A 23274-nucleotide genomic window follows, 5' to 3' on the forward strand; every position below is an offset into this window, starting at 1 on the left:
AGGTAACAAATGCTGGAGAGAGTGTAGAGAAAAGGGAACCCTCATACACTGTTGGTGGGAATATAAATTGGTGAAGGCATTATGAAAAACAATATGGAAAAAACTAAAAATAGAACATTACGTGATCCAGCCACTCTACTCCTGGGTATATGTTTGAATAAATGAAAACACTAATTCAAAAAAGTGCATGTACCCAGTGTTCATAGGAGCCAAGACATAGGAGCAACCTAGGTGTTCATCAACATATGAGTGGATAAAGAAGATGTGGCACATGTAGACAGTGGAATATTATTCAGCCATAAAAAAGAATGAAATTCTGCTATTTGCAACAATATGGATGGACCTAGAGATTATTTTGCTTAGTGAAATAAGTTGGACAGGAGAAGGCAAATACTGATGTTATCACTTATATGTGAAATCCAAAAATAAAACAAAAGAATGTATATAACAAAACAGAAATAGACGCAGAGAGAACAAACTATTGGTTACATGTGAGGAGAGGGAAAGGGGAGGGGCAACATAAGGGTGGGGGAATAAGAGGTACAACCTGCTACATATAAAGCAGATAAGAGCAAGACTATATTGTAGAGCACATGGAAATATAGCCATTACTTTGTAATAACTTCAAAGAGAATACAAATCATTAAAAAAAAATTGAACCACCGTGCTATATACCTGAAACTGCCTATAATATTGTAAATCAAGTATATTCCAATAGATAGGGGGAAACAACATGAATATGTAATTATCAAAACCAAAAAACCAAAAGATGTAAAATGGCCCTTAAACATATGCAGATGTTCAGCATCATTCATAATCAGAGAAATGGAAATTAAAACTATGCCAAGAAATTGTAATTTCCCACCCATCAGATTGGCGTACGTTTAAAAGCTTGATTGTACAATCTGTTTGGCAAGGCTGTGAGTAAGCAGGCATTTGACACAGTGCTGGTAGTGAGACAAAACAGGACAACCCTCACGGGGTATGTGACAATAATTGTAGCAGGCGGACTTGAAGGTGGCTCCCTTCTCCCGGGGCTCATACCTTTTTATAACCCCCCTCCTCTGAGTCTGCCGGCGACCTACAGGTTGCTTCTAACCAACAGGTGTCACTCCTGTAATTGTGTTCCCTTATAAAAGGCTCCACCGTTTAGAGCCTGCTTGCTCTGGAAAGTGTCCCTGCTGGCTTGACGAAGTCGCCTTTCCTGGCAGCCCAAGAGACCAGGCGCTGGGAGAGGCCTCTAGGCACTGAGACAGGCTTCCCGCCCTCCATCCACAGGAGGCCAGGGCCTCAACCACAATGAAAGGAACCCCGCCAACTGTGAGCATGAGCGAGGATGTGGATACTTCCACAGTCAAGCTGCTAGACGAGAACACAGACCAGCAACCCTCTATCCCAATGACCGCCTTGTTCTCGTCTGCACAGAGAACTCAGTCAACCCATGCCCAGACTTCTGGCCCCAGAAACTATGAGATAATGAATGCGTAGTGTTTCAAGCAGCTAAAAAATAATTCATTTTGCCTAAAGGATGATGCCAAACCATAGCGGGACAGATTTAAAAATAACGTATTATTGGAAAATAGTGTACCCGAGACAAATCATAAAAGTAAAGAACTGTTAAAACTCCAGCTCCTGGAGTTCCCTTTGTGGCTCAGTGGTAATGAACCCAGCTAGCATCCATGAGGATGCGGGTTTGATCCTTGGCCTCACTCAGTGGGTTAAGGGTCTGGCATTGCCTTGAGCTGCAGTGTAGGTTGCAGATGCAGCTCAGATCTGGCATGGCTGTGGCTGTGGTGGAGGCCCACAGCTGCAGCTCCAATGCAACCCCTAGCCTGGTAATGTCCATATGCTGTGGGTGTGGCCCTAAAAAGCAAAAAAAAAAAAAATGCACAAAACTCCAGCTCTTTTCTTTGGTGGCAGCAGAGTCGCTAACTTTTCTGGGTCTCCCCCTCTTATTTTCCTTAAAAAAAAAAAATCTGTGAAGTTGTAAATATTAATGTCATTTTGACAATAAGATCAGGTTTAGAGAGATGAAAGCATTTGCTCCAACGTGCAAGTCAGTTCCATGGCAGAGCTAGAATTCCAGGCCTAGTTGTGTGACCCCTTTTATGCATGATGCTTTCCAATCTTGTCTGTTTATTCGGTCAGCCAGGAGAAGCTCCCCCCAGGCTTCCATCTTCAGTATAACCCCTGGCATGCTAGAGATTAGTTTATTGACATACCAAGAGTAAACCATGCAGTGAGATCAAAGTCAAAGTATTTAATAACAAAGGAAGGATCTTCTTCAAAATTAAATTATATTTTAATGGTCACACACCTTCCACCTGATTCTGAGGGTTGCTATGGCCACAAACTAGATCACTCTTCCTCCTTTAATTCTTTTGTGGGTAAGTACCAAAGACCACAGCATGAAAGGAAATACACATGCAATGCAAGTTTCTCGTCTCTGTTTTTGGTTAAACTTGCTTTTTCACAAGAACTGGTATGTTGTGGAATAAATCATCTTTGACATTAGAGGCAGAGATTGGATTGAGGGAAAATGTCTAGCATGACGTTTTTCTCAGTTGTTTCACATCAAGAAGGAATTAATAATAGAATAGCAAAATGATAAATTAGAGGTAGAGATATGCCATTTGCCATTTTCCACCAGCCAGATGTCCTGGTCTGTATCAGATCCTCCAGGTCATGAAAGTGATTGAATGATCTGGCTGAGCTCTGGTGACACCCCTGAATTCCATACACTCGTTGTGTATTGCGTTGGATGATTTTACAGAAAACAACTAAGAAATCATCTCCCAGTGAAACATTGTTGAAAGAATGAAGAGGAGTTCCCCTTGTGGCTCAGCAGGTTAAGAACCTGACTTAGTATCCATAAGGAAGCAGGTTTGATCCCTGGCCTCATCCAGTGGGTTCCATGAGCTGTGGGGTAGGTCACAGATGCCACTTGGATCTGGCGTTGCTATGGCTGTGGTGTTGGCTGGTGGCTACAGCTCCAATTCAAAACCCCTAGCCTGGAAACGTCCATATGCCTCAGATTTGGCAGTAAAAAGAAAAAAAAAAAAAAAGAAATGAAGAGACCATTCCTAGGAAAAGATTCCCAGCCATCCTTTTGCTTTGGGTATATATATATATATATAGATATATAGATATAGTCAATTTACAATGTTCTGTCAATTTCTGCTTTAGCTGGCTGTCATTTTTTGATAATTACTCAGCCCTATCCACAGATGTTTTTCCCAATTTTCTTTATACTCTCAAAATCAAGGCCTTAAGAATAAACAGTCCGTGGAGTTCCCTGGTGGCCTAGGGGTTAAAAATCCAGCATAATACAGGTTCAATCCCTGGCTTACTTCCACTTGCCCCAGGTACAGCCAAAAATAAAGATTTGGAAGGTGTGCTTGGGCCAGAGATGAGTAGAGGGGCAGGGCGGGCGCTGGTTTAAGGTTGGTGACAAGACAAAGGGACTTTCTGCAGAGGGCTCTTTCCTGCCACAAGCTGCTTACACTGGGGACTGATGATTTCAGAATTGTTATTGTATCATTTACCTCTGGTGTTAGGCCCGACATGGCCTTTTCCGCCAATTGTTCAGGCTTTTCAAGTTGTAGCTTTTGTGACCCTAACATACATCTTTGTTTCTCTTTGACATTTTCATAAGCTTTTCTGTGAATTGGCAAGACCTCCCCTTCCCCTAGTTTAGTTAATTTACAGAAAAACATTCTTTGCTCCTTCTGTCCTCAACTGTCATCTTGTGTTTGTAAATAAAATTGGAAGAGATGAAATATTTGGCTTTAGTTGGTGTTTCACTGTGCTAATGAAATGCAAGAATTCATAAATGTGGGAGAAGCAGTGTTTATATAATGTGATATGGCTTGATTTGTTTCCTGAGGGCTGATTCTGTTAGCCAAGTTTTATTGCTTCTCCCTTCTGTGGTTCATTTTGTACAGTTTTGAGAGTTCATTAGAATATGAAACTGTGGGAAACGGTATTGATAGGTGCTTCAGTACATGAATTCTAAGACTCTTTCCCCATTAAACTTATTTTTGACTCAGGTATTTGAGGCACTTACAAGAAAAATGTTTTTGTTTCTGTTTTACTTTCTCTCTTGCTCTCATGTAGGATGAAATGTTCTCCCTGATGTGATGTGAGTGTGACATGACTGTTTCCAGAGCACTTGTTAAGATATAATACTTTGCAGAGTTCCCTGGTGGCTCGGGGGTTACAGAGCCGGCATTGTCACTGACGAGGCTCTGGTTTCAGCTGCGGCACAGGTTTGATCCCTGGCCTGAGAACTTCCGCGTGCCGTGGGTGTGGCCAAAAAATAAATAAATAAAACACGTAATGCTTTTCTGGACAGACGCAACATCGTAACATCGTGGCGCTTGGTGATTGATAGGTTTCAAGAAATCAGTATTTGAGGGTGTGTGCAATGGGTATTCCAGGAGGCTCTCATCAACTGCCCTTTATTTTTGCCCCGGCAGTTTAATAGCTATATTGATCTGTGGATATAATACATTTTAGGATTAAATTCAGCTAATACGTATTATTTTAGTAAACATAGTGACAGATACCTTTTTTCACACTAGCTAATTTATTCCTTTGGGAAATACTTGTGGTGTGTCAGAAAATGGATGCAAAATAAAGTGCATAAATAATTTTCGCAGAGTAATTTAAAGATATGCAATTAGGAGTTCCCATTGTAAGAACCCAACCTAGTATTCATGAGGATACAAGTTCGATCCCTTGCCTCACTCAGCGGATGGAGGATCCAGCAGTATCGCTGTGGCTGTGGCGTAGCTTGCGCATGCAGCTCAGATCTGGTGTTGCTGTGGCTGTGGTGTAGGCCTGCAGCTGCAGCTCTGATTTGACCTCTAGCCTAGGAATTTCTATATGCCACAGGTCAGCTGTTAAAAAAAAAAAAAAGATATGTAATTGAAAACTGTTATAATCCTGAGCTACCTAAAATATACATTGCAGATGTGATTTTTTTTTTTTTAATGGCATATGGAAGTTCCCAGGCCAGGAGTCAAAGCAAAGCTACAGCTGCTGGCCTACCCCACAGCTCCCAGCAACGCCGGATCCTTAACCCACTGAGTGAGGCCAGGGACCCGCATCCTCATGAATCCTAGTCAGGTTCATTAACCACTGAACCACGAAGGGAACTCCTAGGTGTTTATTTTAAATAGATACTAAAGTCAAATAATTTCAAGTAGGAACCCATAAATAACTCCATTCTTAAAGTTTTTATTTTAAAATGCCATTCGGGGGAGGCAAGGTTGCATTATATCCAACAGGATGATCAATTTTAAAGTAAAAAGAAAAATAAAAGGATTGATACAGATGTGATATAAATCACATTTACTCTGAAATAAGAGAGATGAATCCTGTTCTCAAAAGAATGATCATACACGTACCAAGGTTCTTTTATAACAACTCAATTATCTGCTGTCATGTATTGATTTTGCATGTGTATAGTCACTTTATGAGCTTCAGAATGAGTTATTTGATGTCAGGAAGAGTTAATGTCAATAATCCAGACAACAAGGTCCTACTGTATAGCATAGGGAACTGTATTCAATATCTTGTAATAACCTATAATGGAAAAGAACCTGAAAAAAAGAATATATATGTCTGTATATATGTATAGTTATGTGTGTGTTTATATATATATATATATAGAAGCCGAATCACTTTGCTGTATACCTGAAACTAATACAATATGGTAAATCAACTAAACTTTAAAAAAAGGAAAGGAAAAAAATAACCCAGAAGCAATTTTTATTTTTGTTTGTAACCAATGTGCTTTCGTATGTAATGTTATGTAGCATTGTGTTGGTCAGCATAGCTAAATGTGGGATTCTCTCTCTCTTTTTGTCACGGAAAGGGAGAAGCAGGACCTCCAGGAGCCCCAGGGCAGGATGGATTGCGGGGAGAGCCTGTGAGTACCTTCTCCATTCAGTTCTAAAGGGTGAAGTTCTTCTCCTGTCCTGAAACCCTTTGACTATTAAAATCCTCCTCCCAGATGCCCTGTCCTTGCTCAGTGACTTCCAGGTTCTGATGTTGCGGAACGCTGTAAAGTATTAAAGTATTCGATCCTCTTTTGCAAACTGGGCAGAGTTTTGCTAACAGAAGAGATGTGTGTGCAATGTGAATCACGGCCACAAGCGCCCACACCCACAGGGACACAAGCCACAGGTCCATGGCGCAGCCTCTAGCCAGTGTCACTTTGCCACTTGCTCAGTGTTTCGTAGTGTGCTTGCTGGGATCATATGTTCAATAAAAATCGGGTAAAGAAGCATGTGGTTGAGAAGGTACTGAATCTGAATTCTGAATCAAAGTGTTTTTAGTGAGCATACCAGATGACACCTGCTCATGAGTTTTGGAAATGTGGTTTCCCCCCGCCTTTTATCCTTTTATTCCTATAACTCATGGCCAACACTGGCCCCCGTTTAAATATCAACAGGTCTCATGTTATTTATCAAAAGTGCCGGAGTTCCCGTTGTGGCGCAGTGGTTAACGAATCCAACTAGGAACCATAAGGTTGCGGGTTCGGTCCCTGCCCTTGCTCAGTGGGTTAACGATCCCGAGTTGCCGTGAGCTGTGGTGTAGGTCGCAGACACGGCTCGGATCCCGAGTTGCTGTGGCTCTGGTGTAGGCCGGTGGCTACAGCTCCGATTCGACCCCTAGCCTGGGAACCTCCATATGCCGTGGGAGCGGCCCAAGAAATAGCAAAAAGACCAAAAAAAAAAAAGTGTCTATCTTCAGGGAGTTTGCCATCTGTTTGGGGGGATATGAGTCACAAAAGTAATAATAGCCAAGGTGTATTATTGCAGTTTGTCACCGAGTGTTCAGTCGAGGTCTCAGAATCTCGATATTGGACGTCAGAGGGAGAGAGAAATCACCACGGCGTCTCCAGGGGGTCAGGGCTTGCCGCACTCTTAGAATCACCCCATCAAATACGCACTGTCTCCTCTGTGTATTCTGATGCCCTGAGACAAATTCTCCACATGCCGCTGCCTGCAACCTCATAATCTTGTTTGGGAAACCTTGAAAGGTGATGCAAATGACGACCGGCCCAAGGCAGTAAATGCCAACTAGGGGTTTAACACGGAGTCAGAATGCGGGGGGCGTGGGGGCGAGGGGAGCTTGGATAGACCACTTCGTGTCTCTGAAAAGCCCTCTCCTCATCTGGACAGTGTGCAGACTTAGCATGTCTACTTCTGAGGGTTGTCGTGAGGCCAACGAAGGCAACGCATGAAAGAATTGGGAAGACCCTGCATCTGTGCGTGAGGTTCTCCTAACCGTGGGGGGAGTACGGGAAGGGGTCCTGAGGAGACCCAGGACCTTTGTGAAGGATTTGGTTGGACAGGTGGTGAGAGGTTGGCCGGGAGTGAAGGAAGAGGAGTCAGGTGAGCGAGGGCCCGGGGAAGGGGTTAAAAGCATGCCTAAGAGCCATTCCTGCTGTGGCACCGCTGCAGGATTGGTGGCATCTCTGCAGCACTAGGATACAGGTTCAACCCCCGGCCCCGCACAGCAGGTTAAGGATCCAATGTTGCCCCAGCTGCAGCATGGATTGCAACTTTGCTCGGATCTGATCCCTGGCCCAGGAATTCCATATGCTGAAGGACGGCCAAAAAGAAGGGAAAAAACGTGCCCAAGAGATGAAGAATGGTGTTGACTAGGTCTCAGCACAGGGAACGGTCCTGGTGGGCTTCAAAGCAGAGTTGGGGGGTTCCCACTGTGGCACAGTGGGTTAGTGATCCGACTTGTCTCTGCGGCATTTCCAAGTTCCATCCCCAGCCCTGCACAGTGGGTTAAGGAGCCAGCATTGCCCCAGCTGTGGCATAGGTCGCAGCTGCTGCTCAGATTTCATCCCTGACCTGGGAACTTCCATAGGCCGCAGAGTGGGTGAAAAAAGTGAAGGGGAAAAAAAAAACAAAACAGGAGGTCCCGTTGTGGCTCAGCAGAAATGAATCCGCCTGGGAACCATGAGGTTTCAGGTTCAATCCCTGGCCTCACTCAGTGGGTTAAGGATCCAGAGTTGCCATGAGCTGTGGTGTAGGTCGCAGGCACCGCTTGGATCTGGCGTTGCTGTGGCTGTGGTGTAGGCTGGCAGCTGTAGCTCCGATTGGACCCCTAGCCTGGGAACCTCCATATGCCGCAAGTGTGGCGCTAAAAATCAAAAAAAAAAAAAAAAAAAACAGAGTTGGGAAGGTGGTTAGGATTACAGTGTAGACATCCTGGGCTGTGAGTTTGGGAAGGAAACTTGACTCACTTGAAGTGGAAGTTTTGTGAGCAAAAAAGAGAAAGCAGATGGAAAGAAGAGACAGTTGGAAGCCGCTGCTGTGCGGGGCCGATGCAGGGTAGACAGGATGAGGGTGCTGACTCACCAGCTGTGGATGGACCAGTCTCTAGGGATTGGGGTGACCCCCTCAACGGGGGTGATGCTGGGAGTGGAGAGAATTCAGTAGGGATGGTGGGAGCTCCGTTCCACACACCACCATCTCTGTCATTAAGGGACTTGGTAACTGGCTTGAGACTGGGGGGGTATGTTTGTTTATGTTCTTGTTTCAGAAGGAATATAAAGTGTGTGTGTGTGTGTGTGTGTGAGCACAAACGTATGGGTGTGGGTGTGAACATGAAGACGGGCACGGGTTGGGGAGGGAGAGACAAAGCGGGGAGAGGGGAAGCTAAAAGGAAAGAAGAGAGAAGGAAGAAAAGAGAGGGAGGTGGGAGAAGATGGGCCTGAGGGCCAGGGTGTAGACGGAGTTGATTGTGTTGGTGTGGGAGTCAGGGATCTGGAATCTGTGACTCATTTTCCCACAGAACCAATGTCACAAAGGGCAGGCTGAACGGGCGTCTCTGTAGAGCATCCTGCAACAGGAGCAGCCTACGTTTGCTTTGAAAATAATACTGTTGTGCTCCTGTTAATAAAACCAAACAAAGAAAAGCCTAAGTGGGAAATGGGGGTGGGTGGGGTGGGGGATGCTGGAGGCGGTGTGTCCCTCCCAAGGCTGCCCGTCCTTCCCATCGGGCAGAAGTGGACGCTGACAGGAGATCCTGCCTGCACTGGCATAAATTTCCATCCCAGGCAGCATGGCCCTTCTGATTTCAACCTTTTCTTTCTTGTCTGCTTTCTCCCCTCGCTCACTGCATTCCTGGAGTGTGTGAGGCATTGGGTTTAATGAGGAGAGAAACTGGGGACTTACCCCAAGGGGATTTACAGTTTCATAGGAGGGACAAACAGTAAAAAGATAACAAAATCTGAATTACTGAGTTTTTTAAAAAAGACAAGCAAGGAGTTCCCTGGTGGTGCAGTGGGTTAAGGACACAGTTGTCATGGCTGTGGCTTGAGTCGCTGCTGTGGAGCAGGTTCAATCCCTGGCCCGAGGAACATCTGCATGCTGAAAAAAAAAAAAAAAAGCCAATCCAGGTCTGAGACAAGGAAGGATGGTAGGAGGGTAATGGAGATTATTCAGATGTAATCTCTCCTCCTAATGCAGCCAGAAAACTTGGAGCTCCAGAGTGAGGCTTCAGCCCCTCTCCCACCCCATCCCATCAGGTCGGGGGCAAGAAAGGATCCCTTACTCATTTTTCTCTGACTCCTCTGTCTTCTGCTGAGTGGTGGAGAGGAAGCCAGGTTTCCTGGGCCAGGAGACATACTCTGTTGGGAAAGCAATGAGTAGGTTCAGCATCTAACATTTGCCCATGTTAGCTGGGCATCATTCTTCTGGTCTGTATTCTCTCCCAATTAAGAACACATAGCATTATATAATGGCAAAGACATGGAAACAACCTAAATATCCATCGACGGAGGAATGGATTAAGAAGATATTGTACATATATACAATGGAATACTACTCAGCCATAAAAAAAAGAACAAAATAGTGCCATTTGCAGCAACATAGATGCATTAGATCATACTAAGTGAAGTAAGTCAGAAAGAGAAAGACAAATACCATATGATGTCACTTATGTGTGGAATCTAAAATATGGCACAAATGAACCTATCTACAGAACAGAAACAGACTTATAGACATGGAAAATAGACTTGTGATTGCCAAGGGGAAGGGAGAGGGAGTGGGAAGGATGGGGAGTTTGGGGTTAGTAGATGCAAACTATTCCGTTTAGAATGGATAAGCAGGAGTTCCCGTCGTGGCACAGTGGTTAACGAATCCGACTAGGAACCATGAGGTTGCGGGTTCGGTCCCTGCCCTTGCTCAGTGGGTTAACGATCCGGCGTTGCCGTGAGCTGTGGTGTAGGTTGCAGACGCGGCTCGGATCCTGCGTTGCTGTGGCTCTGGCGCAGGCCGGCGGCTACACCTCTGATTCGACCCCTAGCCTGAGAACCTCCATATGCCGCTGGAGCGGCCCAAGAAATAGCAAAAAAAAAAAAAAAAAGAATGGATAAGCAATGAGGTCCTGCTGTACAGCACAGGAAACTATATCCAGTCTCTTGGAATGGGACATGCTAGAAGATTAAATAAGAATATTTATGTATGACTGGGTCACTTTGCTATACAACAGAAGTTGGCACAACATTGTAAATCAACTATACTCTAGTAATTTTTAAAAAAAAGACATACCATTATGTGCTTCTGTTATTTTGACAACGAAAACTTGGCAGTTAGAAGCACATCCCATGAAGACTCTTCCGTTGTGTGCGGATGCTGGTTTTAAGGATTTGTAATGAATGATTTGGCCCTACTAAAAAGGGACATGTTAGAATTGATGTCGTGGCTCAGTGGTTAACAAACCCAACTAGCATCCATGAGGATGGGGTTCAATCCCTGGCTTCGCTCAGTGGGTTAAGGATCTGGCGTTGCCATGAGCTGTGGTGTAGGTTACAGACACAGCTTGGATCCCGAGTTGCTGTGACTGTGGTGTAGGCCGGCAGGTACAACTCCAATTCAACCTCTAGCCTGGGAACTTCCATATGCCGCAGGTGCGGACCTAAAAAGAAAAATAAATTAAAAATAAAAAAGTGATAAGTTGGCTAAAAGCAAGTAGATAAACAGATTTAAATGGCAACTGACTCATCCATTTTGTTAAACTTTAATGTGTTTTCCAGAACTTTTTTTTTTGTCCTTTTTTTTGGGGGGGGTGCCCACACCAATAGCATATGGAGGTTCCCAGGCTATGGGTCGACCAGAACTCTAGCCACTGGCCTACACCACAGCCACAGCAACTCGGATTCAAGCTGCTTCTGCAACCTACACCTCAGCTCATGGCAACGCCAGATCTGTAACCCACTGAGTGAAGACAGGGATCGAACCTGTGTCCTCATGGATGCTAGTCAGACTCGTTTCCACTGAGCCATGACGGGAACTCCTCAAAAACTTCTTTTGAGTTCCCATTGTGACCTAGTGGGATAGGGACCTAAGGTTGTCTCCGAGAGGATACGATTAGATCCCTGGCCTCACTCAGTGGGTTAAGGATTCACTGTTGCCGAACGTTGCAGCATAGGTCACAGGTGCAGCTCCAATCCAGTGTGGCTGTGGCTGTGGTGTGACCGACAGCTGCAGCTCAGATTTGACTCCTGGCCTGGGAACTTCCATATGCTGCAGGTGCAACCCTAAAAAGAAAATTTTTTAAAAAAATCTTTTGTGCACTTGATATTTTTCTACATTTTTGCATTATTCTATTTAGTAACTTTTAGCCCCGTATGTCTTCTCTGTACTATTCATCATATTGCAAAATTGGAACCAAAATGTCTGATACTCAATGTTTTATGTATGTAAATCATAGTGTTAAAATATTCTGTGAATATGTATGCATAAGAAAGGATCTACATGGCAAATGAGTTTGGGCTACTTTGCTTATTTTTCCCCCCAGGTTGCTTTTTGATGTCTCTTTTATTCCATTTTTCCTTATCTGTATTTTATTTTCTCCCATGAGCATTGTAGTGGTTCGGTAACACATTATAAAAAGAATTAAGGGAGTTCCCATTGTGGCATAGCAGAAACAAATCCAACTAGGAACCATGAGGTTTCGGGTTCAATCCCCAGCCTCTCTCGGTGGGTTAAGGATCCAGCGTTGCCATGAGCTGTGGTGTAGGTTACAGACGCAGCTCGGATCTGGCGTTGCTGTGCCTGTGATGTAGGCCAGCTGCTGTAGATCCGATTTGACCCTCTATTCTGGGAACTTCCATATGCCACGCGGCCCTTAAAAAGCAAAAAAAAAGAAAAAAGAAAAAAGATTTAAGGCCTGGCTTTTGAGAGTTTTGCAGTGTTTCTTTTTCAAACACGTTTAGCTTGTCAAACTGTGTTTTCATTTTTGCGCCAAGGAATGAGGAACAATCAGATTCCTTCAAAGCCTCTTCAGCTGTTGGAAATGTGTTTCCCAGCTTTTCAGAAAATCACTCCGCTTTTATCCTGTGCAGTTAGGTGGATGGGGAAACAGGCCAGCACAGGAGCAAAAGTACACCAGATTCACTTGTAGTCGAAACACCGCAACTGGACACGTTCAATTTCGACCAGATCAGCTTGTACACCAGATGACCCTGTCCATCAGCTGCTTTGCCTTGACCACTGGTTGCCGACCGAGTTACCTGCACCGTCATCATTACCCCCGCTGTTGTCAGCTGCCTGGTGCTGGTCCAAGCCTGATGATGCTTAGCTCAGCATCTCTCCTCGGGCCTCTGAACCATCAGCCCCCTGGTTCTCTGCGCACCAGCCAACCCACTGTGTACAGGGCGCCGAGGCTTGAGGTGAAGGCTCGGAGGCAGGACTTGGGTTCCACTCTGAGCCGAGATCCCTGGAGCTCCAGTGGAGGAGAGAAAGGATGCCACATTTTCTGGATCCACAGAGGTGAGCACATCTTTCTTAAGGATGCCTTCTGTCCTTTTCTTCTGGACATGTTTGCTGTATCATTTTTATAGGAATGAAGATGTGGGGAGATTGTTGTACTATATTTAAGGACCTTGGCTCATAGGGGCTTTTGTTTCCTTTCCCCGTGCCTTTTGAATTCTTGCTAAACCACATGTACTGCTTGTCTTAATGGGTGTATGTTAAACGCCCAGGGGTCCAGTCGTCATTTACTTAAGAGACAAGTAGTTTTCGTTTAATCACCTTTTTTGAGGGGTGATTATGTGACATGCCATTTTACACACAGAGGCCAAAACCATGCATAAAAATCCTTGGGGGAAGTTCATGTTGCATTGCTGTGGTGGTTTCCCATGTGGAATAATCCACTTTATTATCCTGTTGATGTGGAGGTGTCTTTATTCACCCACTCGACTATATTTTTTATTTAGATTAGGAAGAAAGAGAAGGAAAAAACTCCATCTGTTGTGACGTTGTTCTTATTTGATGTGCAATTGCATGGCAAGCCTTTTAACGTCGGTACCTGGAGTTCCCGTTGTGGCTCAGCGGGTTACACACCCGACTAGTATCCCATGAGACTGCAGGTTCGATCCCTGGCCTCACCAAGTGGGTTAAGGATCCCGCATTGCAGTGAGCTGCAGTGTGGGTTGTAGATGAGGCTCGGATCCCACATTGCTGTGGCTGTGGTGTAGGCCAGCAGCTGCAGCTCCACTTCGACTCCTAGCCTGGGAATTTCCATATGCCACAGATACAGCCCTGAAAAGCAAAAAAAAAAAAAAAAAAAAAAAAAGTAAAAATACTGTCGGCACCTGTTTTTAACACTTTCTCCCACTCCTCTTTCAGAACCAGGGTGGCATCCCCTGTATGTGTGGAGTGAGCCCCCCTTGACCTGATATCTGCTGTTCACAAGCCCACGTGGCCCTTCTTAGTGTGAAGGCAGCCCACCTGTAACAACTGAGAACATTTTGAAAATTCCATTGTACTTACTATTGTAATCATGCTAGTTCCAGGATTATGTTTTTAAGCCCCATTGAGAATAACTCTTAGAATGCATTTTGAGGTAGGTTTTATCTGAATTAAATAATGGAAATGTCCAGTTTATCTCCAGGAATGACTACATGTGTAAATAATACCTACAGCCTTCTGGTCTTCCCAAGTACGGCGTTTGGCTTTGTCATGACTGCAGAAATAAGATACCTTTTTCTTTAACCTTACAAAGCAAAGGTTGGCCCATTATCTGTACAGATGAGTTAATAAAGTCCCACCCAGTTTAATTATGGATGTGTTTTCTATTTTAAATGACTTTGTTGATATAGTAAAAACTAGACCACTATGAAACAACTTTGTAAAGCAACATCATGGATTTGAAATTTAGGAGATCTGTCCCCTCGGTACAGACCATTTTTGTTACTGTTGTTCCGAAGAAATCTTTTTATTTTATTTATTTATTTTTTTTTTGTCTTTTTGCTATTTCTTGGGCCGCTCCTGCGGCCTATGGAGGTTCCCAGGCTAGGGGTTGAATCAGAGCTATAGCCACCGGCCTATGCCAGAGCCACAGCAACACGGGAACTGAGCCGCATCTGCGACCTACACCACAGCTCACAGCAACGCCAGATCCTTAACCCACTGAGCAAGGGCAGGGATTGAAGCCACAACCTCATGGTTCCTAGTCGGATTCGTTAACCACTGTGCCACGACAGGAACTCCCAGAAATCTTTTAAAATGTGATCATTCTAAGATCATGAATAAGCATTAAGTATGCTTATTCGAATCTTCTTCTTTATTCATTTCTTTATCATTTGAAAGAGGCTTTATTGAACTCTGAAATGGCAAGAGGAATAAATTCAGTTGAACACATAAAATGATGCATGATTATTTCTCAGAACAGGTGGCATATCCTCTAAGTAAAATGTCACTGTTGGTTCCATGGGCTCTATGTCTCTGCTGGCTCGGGGGCTGGTGACATCCATCTCTGTTCTGAAGAGAATGAAAGGAAATTTACACCACATTCTGTACAGGATTTTGAGTCTGGATTTAAAGGCTTTCAGGACTTCAGCTTTAAAACTATGTTCTGTAGTCATACGGGGTTGGGGTGGTTTTGTCTACTTTCATTAAAAACCTCTGGGGGGAGTTCCCGTCATGGCTCAGTGGTTAACGAATCCGACTAGGAACCATGACATTGCGGGTTCGGTCCCTGCCCTTGCTCAGTGGATTAAGGATCCGGCATTGCCGTGAGTTGTGGTATAGGTCGCAGACTCGGCTCAGATCCCAGGTTGCTGTGGCTATGGTGTAGGCCAGTGGCTACAGCTCCGATTTGACGCCTAGCCTCAGAACCTCCATATGCTGCAGGAAGCGGCCCAAGAAAAGGCAAAAAGACAAAAAAAACACAAAAAAAAACTTCTGGGGGAGTTCCTGTCGTGGCGCAGTGGTTAACGAATCCGACTAGGAACCATGAGGTTGTGGGTTCAGTCCCTGCCCTTGCTCAGTGGGTTAACGATCCGGCGTTGCCGTGAGCTGTGGTGTAGGTTGCAGACGCGGCTCGGATCCCGCGTTGCTGTGGCTCTGGCGTAGGCTGGTGGCTACAGCTCTGATTCAACCCCTAGCCTGGGAACCTCCATATGCCGTGGGAGCGGCCCAAGAAATAGCAACAACAACAACAACAAAAAAGACAAAAGACAAAAAAAAAAGACTTAAACGTAAGACAAGAAACCGTCAAACTCCTAGAAGAGAACAGAGGCAAAACATTCTGATATCAACCTTACAAATGTTTTCTCAGGTCAGTCTCCCAAAGCAACAGAAATAAAAGCAAAAAAAAAAACAAACAAACAAAAAAACAAAAAACTCTGGGGAGTTCCCATCGTGGCTCAGTGGTAATGAACCCGACTAATATCTATGAGGACATGGGTTCAATTCCTGGCCTTTATCAGTGGGTTAAGGATCCGGCATTGCTATGAGCCGTGGTGTAGGTTGCAAATGCAGCTCGGGTCTGACGTTGCTGTTGCTGTGGCTGTGGTGTAGGCTGGCAGCTGCAGCTTTGATTCCACCCACAGCCTGGGAACCTCCAAAGGTGGTGGGTGCGGCCCTAAAAAGACAACAACAACAACAAAAAGCTTTGGTATAAGGTACTTATGTGATATTCTTGAGTTAGTCCAAGTATGTTCTCCACTTTCAAAGCGTGAAAATGCAGAATTAACAAAACAGTGTTGTTCAAGATAAGGCGTATTTATTTTATTTTATTTATTTATTTTCTTTTTTTTTTTTTTTGTCTATTTGCCATTTCCAGGGCCACTCCCGCAGCATACGGAGGTTCCCAGGCTAGGGGTCTAATCGGAGCTGTAGCCGCCAGCCTGCACCACAGCCACAGCAACGCGGGATCCGAGCCCCGTCTGCGACCTACACCACAGCTCACGGCAATGCCGGATCCTTAACCCACTGAGCAAGGCCAGGGACCGAACCCGCAACCTCATGGTTCCTAGTCGGATTCATTAACCACTGCACCACGATGGGAACTCCAAGGCATATTTATTTTAATGCTCAGTTCATGATCCACATAAATGGCTGTTTTAGCAGATGAAATGAGACTGTTTTACATCCAGTCTACTTGCATGAGTGTGGAAACTGTATTTTTTATATGATCTTATGAACACACACTTAGGTCACTAGGTCATTTTATTCTAAAGACCTCTTTATTGTTTTTTTATGCTTAAAAAAATATTTTCAGGAGTTCCTGTTGTGGCTCAGTGGTTAACAAACCTGACTGGCATCCATGAGGATGCAGGTTAGATCCCTGGCCTCGCTCAGTGAGTTAGGGATCCAGCATTGCTGTGAGCTGTGGTGTAGGTCAAAGACGTGGCTCAGATCCTGCGTTGCTGTGGCTGTGGTGTAGGCTGGCGGCTACAGCTCCAATTAGACCCCTAGCTGGGAACCTCCATATTCCTCAGGTGTGGCCCTAAAAAGAGAGAAAGACAAGCATATATTTTTTTTTTTTTCAAAATGCTTGGGTATGCAACGCATTGAACACTACACAAATGTTTGATGCCTCTGAGAATTGACACCAGAAAATCATGTATATTCTGGGTGTGTTTAAGGGATGTGAAAATGCAGAGGGGGAGTTTTTGAGAAAGAGCACTTGAAAGTTTTGGTTTATATCAAAGTGTGTTTTTATTTTGGAGAATCAGGTAAGCAACTAATAATTAGCTAACCAATTGCCAATAGTTCCAGGTATTTAGATGGTTTATAAAATGATTTTTCTAACTTTAAATACTGAACTGAAGTGTTCCATTGTTTGAAATAGGAATCATCGAGTCATAGTTAGGTGTGCTGCTCAGTTTTAATTTGGGTTCTTTAAAAGATTATGGCTTTGGGAACTCCCTGGTGGCTCAGTGGGCTAAGGATCCAGCATTGTCATTGCTGTAGCACAGCTCTGATCCCTGGCCTGGGAACTTTCATAGGCTGCAGGCACTGGAAACAAAAAAAAAAGATTATGGCTTGGCAATGCTTTTGGCAGAGATACACACCTTGGAGGTTGTAGAAATTAAAGCGAGGTATGTCTGAACAAAAGATTATGTTAATCGTGAGCAGACTAGTATTTATGAACACATTCCAGAAGTCATGTCCTACTCTAATGGTTCACAATGAATGTAATCAAATGGACATTATCAACACAAGGCATTAGAGTATAAATTTCTTTCAGTAATTGAATGAGAACATAGGTATTAGGCTTTTTCAATGAAAGTATTTCTTACAAATGAAGTATAAAGCGTAATTTGATAAATTAAAATTAAACCGGGGTAAAGGAGTTTCCTAATGATTTATTTGTTTTAAGAACTATGAATAGTTCCTTTGTTGTGATCGAATTTTCTTCCTTTCTGTTGTCTACATAAAAAGAAAGCACCTAATTATGGATTTAGGTGAAATATGAAGAACTTCTGAGCAATAAATCTCAAAAATGGATTGAAACCACCACCAGAGAGCTTTAGAATCACTGCAGATTCTTATTCAGATGTGTCATCAGATGCTAATATTTGCTGAACAATCAGAAAATGTGCAACATTGTACCAGGTGGTTTTAGATGGAACGGCTATTGTCCAGTTAGGGAAATAGAAAATTCACTTAGGAAACAGCAGTACAGTGTTTATCAAAATCCTGTGGCGGATTAAGACCTATAAAAGCTATTAAAGACAAGTGAAGCTAATCATCAAAGGCAGAATATTAAGAATCTCGGTTTAAAGATGGGTGGAAAGAGGATCTACGGTTGTATTTAACCAGAGAGGCATAAATGGGTTATATGAAAATTCAGGAGTTCCCGTCGTGGCGCAGTGGTTAACAAATCGGACTAAGAACCATGACATTGCGGTTTCGGTCCCTGGCCTTGCTCAGTGGGTTAACGATCCCGCGTTGCCGTGAGCTGTGGTGTAGGTCGCAGACGCGGCTCGGATCCCACGTTGCTGTGGCTGTGGCGTAGGCCAGTGGGTACAGCTCCGATTCAACCCCTAGCCTGGGAACCTCCATATGCCACGGGAGCGGCCCAAGAAATAGCAAAAAAAAAAAGACAAAAAAAAGAAAGAAAAAGAAAAGAAAATTCAATTGGTAGAAAATCATAAATCAAATTAAAAACTCCTTGAGGACTATTCTAGCTTAAAACCCTAACACAAATAATTTTCAAAAGAGTTTTTTTTTTTTTTAAATAGAGGGCACTATTTCTACAACTGTCGCCTAGAGACCCTTAGCCAGAATCTCCACGGATGGCTATTAAAATCCACGTTCCTGGGCCCCCCCATCCCAATGAATCAGCTTCAGGACTGAAGCCCAGGAAACTGCATTTGAATGGCTTCCCTATGTGAGTCTCATGTAAAGTTTGATAACTAGTGATAGTGGATGCTGTGATACAGGATGATCAAAAAAAAAAGGCAGGTGAAGGTAGTAGAAAGACAGAAATTACCCACTCGAGGAGAACAATTGTTTTTGGTATTATTCTTTTTTTTTAATGTTCTGTTTTTTTTCCCCACATTATCATGCTCCATTGTAAGTGACTGGACATAGTTCCCAGTGCACAATTTTAGTGTCACTGGCTAAACGAAAATGGAATTAAGACATCTTATTATCCTTTTAGGCCATAAGTGCTTTCATATCTTTCTCTGACTAAATAAACTTTAATACTGCCATAAATGATAATATGAAACTTTATTTCCAAATAGATTAAGTCCTCTTAGTATATTTAAAATACTGTATTAATTTTGGATGAAATCACCGTTCTACCTTGTACAACAAAGATGTATCTATATGCACCTAAACAAGACTAAACTTGTTTATATGAAAATTGATAAACTTTACAAAGATATGGATTCTGTGTTATTATATCTTGAGGTTTGTTTTTTTTTTCTTCTTCTTCTGGCCATACCTGCAGCATGCAGAAGTTCCCAGGCCAGGGATCAAACCCAAGCCACCACAATGACAACACCAGATCCTTAACCAGTAGGCCACCAGGGAACTCCTATCTTCAAGTTTAGGTGAAATTTTTAGACTATTTATTCCCCTTGAAATTTACATTAAAGATGAATATAGTATTTAAAGATAAAACAATCTTTAGGTCTGATGTATTACTATTTTTATTTTGGAAATGTTAACTGCTGTTACCTTAGGAAAATGGGACATGCTCTCTGGTATTGTTTTAAGATTTGGGGGTTTTTTTTAAGCAAATGATAGCCACGGCCATTAAAAAACTTTTGAAAAGACTGAGGTGTAGGAGTTCCCGTCATGGCGCATCGGAAAGTAATCCAAGGAACCATGAGGTTGCGGGTTCAATCCCTGGCCTCACTCAATGGGTTAAGGATCCGGCATTGCTGTAAGCTGTGGTGTAGGTCACAGACACAGCTCGGATCTGGCATTACTGTGGCTGTGGTGTAGGCCAGCAGCTGTAGCTCCAATTCGACCCCTAGCCTGGGAACCTCCATATGTCTAGAGTTCGGCCCTAAAAAAAGCAAAAGAAAAAAAAGAAAAGACTGAGATTTAACGAGAGTTTCTTGGATGACTTAAGTGTGAGGAAAAAGAACTTAGGGTTTTTTTTCCTAAGAGCTTTTTGAAATATTCATAGGTTAACTATTTATGATTTATTGTACATTTTAATCATATTTATTATATAATTATATTTATTTTATTCATTATTTGTATTATTTATCTAACTGCTCTTAAATAAGTAAAAAAAACATAGGGGTTGTGTTGTAAATGTGAAATCTGCCTTCACTTACCCAAATCCCATTACCAGCCCCAGAGACAATAACATTCATTCAATGAAATTCTTTCCAAACTTTTCCCTTGCATTTACAAATACATAAACAAAACACACGTTTTTATAATAATTCATTTGCTAAATAGTCAACTAGTCAACTAAATCATTAATATTTATCACTTCAATAAAAAAGATGTGTTTTTGTTTTTAAAAAACAATTTTTAAAAGTTTAAAAAATAGTGTTCATTGAAACTAACTTCACAATGTTAAGGACATTGTACCATATGTGGTTAAAAGAGAGGATATGAAATTGATTTCATTTCATTTTGTTTACATCATGGACGCATTTCATCTAATAACCTCTCCTACTGATGTTACATATGTTTTCCTCCCCGAGGCCACAGTCCACCCCCAAATTTTTCTTCTTTTAGGGTCAGAGTTAGGGTTAGGGTTAAGGTTAAGGTTTTATTGCATTAGAAGGAAATTATGCAGGAGTTCTCTTCGTGGCTTAATGGAAATTAATCTGATTAGCATCCATGAGGACATAGGTTTGATCCCTGGCCTCGATCAGTGGGTTAAGGATCCGATGTTGCCACGAGCTGTGGTGTAGATTGCAGTCGAGGTTCAGATCCTGCGTTGCTGTGGCTGTGGTGTAGGCCAGCAGCTGCAACTCCGATTAGACCCTGAGCCTGGGAACCTCCATATGCTATAGGTATAGCCATAAAAAGACAAAAGAAGAAAAATATGCAACATTTTGGGGGGAAAAGATGTACTTGAATTTATTACTTCAAAATATACCTCCTGTGGAGTTCCCGTCATGGCGCAGTGGTTAATGAATCCGACTAGGAACCATGAGGTTGTGGGTTCGGTCCCTGGCCTTGCTCAGTGGGTTAAGGATCCGGCGTTGCCTTGAGCTGTGGTGTAGGTTGCAGACACGGCTCGGATCCCATGTTGCTGTGGCTCTGGCGTAGGCCGGCGGCTACAGCTCCAGTTCGACCCCTAGTTTGGGAACCTCCATATGCCGCGGGAGCAGCCCAAGAAATCGCAAAAAGACCAAAAAAAAAAAAAAAATACTCCTACCTCCTGTGTAGGAGTTCCCTAGTAGCCTAGGAGGTTAAGGATCCAGCATTGTCATTGCTGTGGATCAGGTTCGATCCCTGGCCCAGGAACTTCTGCATGCTGTGGGTACAGCCAAAAAAAATTTTTTTAAATATATAGCCTACACTTTTCTACCTGATTTTAAGCGGGAATGTCTAGTGTTTCATCAGCTATGATGTTTACAATCAGTTTCTGATTGATTCAGATTCAGGTTTACAAAGTTCTAGTGCTAGACTAGTAAGAGTTTTTACTAAATAATGCAAGATAGGTTGTACAAAATGCATCTTTTTAGAAGATTTTGTATTTTTCCTCTAAATAATATAGTAACGTGTATGAGATAACATATTAATGGGTAGATTCCTTCATAGTGAACACTCATTGTATCCTGAAACAAGACGTATTTAATCATACTTTACTTTTTTTCTAGTGCACTGCTGTATTTGATTTACTAACGTTATAGTAAACCATTTGCATTTGTATTAACAAATTAGGTTGGCTTGTAGATTTATTTTTTAGGCATTATTCTTTTTTTGTAGTTAACTTAGAAAGTTGTGTTAGTTTCAGGCGTACAGCAATGTAAAGCAGTTATAGATATACATATATCTGTTCCTTTTCAGATTCTTTTCCCATATAGGTTATTACACAGCATTGAGTGTGCTGTACAGTAGGTCCTTGTAATCTATCTATTTTATATGTAGTAGTGTGTATATGTCAATCCCAACCCCCTAATTTATCCCTCCCACCCCACATGTCCCCTTTGGTAACCATAAATTTGGTTTCAAAATCTTTGAGTCTGTTTTTTTGGGGGGTTTTTTTGGTTTGTTTGTTTTTTTTTTTGCCTTTTAGGGTTGCACCTGCAGCATATGAAGGTTCCCAGGCTAGGGGTCTAATCGGAGCTACAGCCGCTGGCCTACACCACAGCCACAGCAATGCCAGATCTGAGCCTTGTCTGTGACCTACACCACAGCTCACATCAACACCAGATTCTTAACCCACTGAGCGAGGCCAGGGATCAAACCTACATCCTCAAGGGTGCTAGTTAGATTCATTTCCTCTGAGCCATGATGGGAACTCCGAGTCTGTTTCTTGACTGGTTTTGTTAAAATTATAATGGCCTCATGATTTAGATTTAGATGAGCTCCATTTTTTTTGTTTGTTTTTTGTTTTTTGTTTTGCTTTTTAGGGCTGCACCTGTGTCCTACGGAGGTTCCCAGGCTAGGGGTCAAATTGGAGCTACAGCTGCCAGCCTACACCACAGCTCACAGCAACACAGGATCCTTAACCCTCTGAGCAAGGCCAGGGATTGAACCCAAAACCTCATGGTTCCTAGTCGGACTCATTTCCACTGTGCCACAACGGGAACACCAGCTCTGTTTTGTTTTGTTTTTTTAATGCCCTGGATAAGTTTAAATAAGGTGAAAACTATCTGGTCCTAGAATAGCAGATATTTCTGGGGGAGGGAAAATAACGACTCCCCCTGCCCCCAAAAGATAGCCACATCATGATCCCTGGAACCCTGGAGCGTGTGCATGTTACCTACGTGGTAAAAGGGCTTTGCCGATATAGCGAAGGTTAATGACCTTGAGATGACGCTCTTGTCCTGGATTGTCTGGATGGGCCCAACCTATTCATGAGCAATGAAGAGTGGAAAACGGTGAATGAGGAAATGGGGCGAACTCAACTTGAGATGGATCTGACCGGCCATTGCTGGTGTTGAAGGTGGAGGAAGGCGGTCATGAGCCAAGGAATGTGGAGCCTTCCAGAAGCTGGGAGTGGCGCTCTGCTTGCAGCCATGGAGGAAATGGAGCCCTCGGTCCTTCGGCTGCAAGGACTTCGTTTCTGCTGGTAACCTGAATGGACAGGAAATGGATTCTTTCCTGGAGGCTTCAGAAAGCCATGCAGCCTTGCCAACTTCGTGAAGATGGCCCAGTGAGACCCATGCCGGACCCCTGCCCTCAGAACTGTAAGATAGTAAATGTTTGTGGCTTTAGGCCCCTGAGTGTGTGGTAATTTGTCCTGAGTTAATAGAAAAGTAATATAATTTCCTTAAGTTTTTTTTCCTTTAGTGAATGTTCATTGGTCTGTCTTCTCATTATTTTTCAGTAGGAAAAAATGGGAATGTTTATA

General features: G+C 43.2%; 1 protein-coding gene across 3 annotated transcripts in view; it reads left to right on the forward strand.

Moving 5' to 3' along the window:
* The window catches only part of COL21A1 (collagen type XXI alpha 1 chain), a 203594-nt gene that overhangs the window by 136506 nt on the left and 43814 nt on the right, over nucleotides 1-23274 (forward strand). For all 3 annotated transcript variants that reach the window (XM_047796213.1, XM_047796214.1, XM_047796215.1), the window contains one exon: nucleotides 5882-5935. In XM_047796213.1, coding sequence (XP_047652169.1) covers nucleotides 5882-5935 — 54 coding nt within the window. The remainder of the gene's footprint in view (nucleotides 1-5881; nucleotides 5936-23274) is intronic.

Source organism: Phacochoerus africanus, chromosome 9, assembly GCF_016906955.1.
Source record: "Phacochoerus africanus isolate WHEZ1 chromosome 9, ROS_Pafr_v1, whole genome shotgun sequence".
Classification (NCBI taxonomy): domain Eukaryota; kingdom Metazoa; phylum Chordata; class Mammalia; order Artiodactyla; family Suidae; genus Phacochoerus; species Phacochoerus africanus.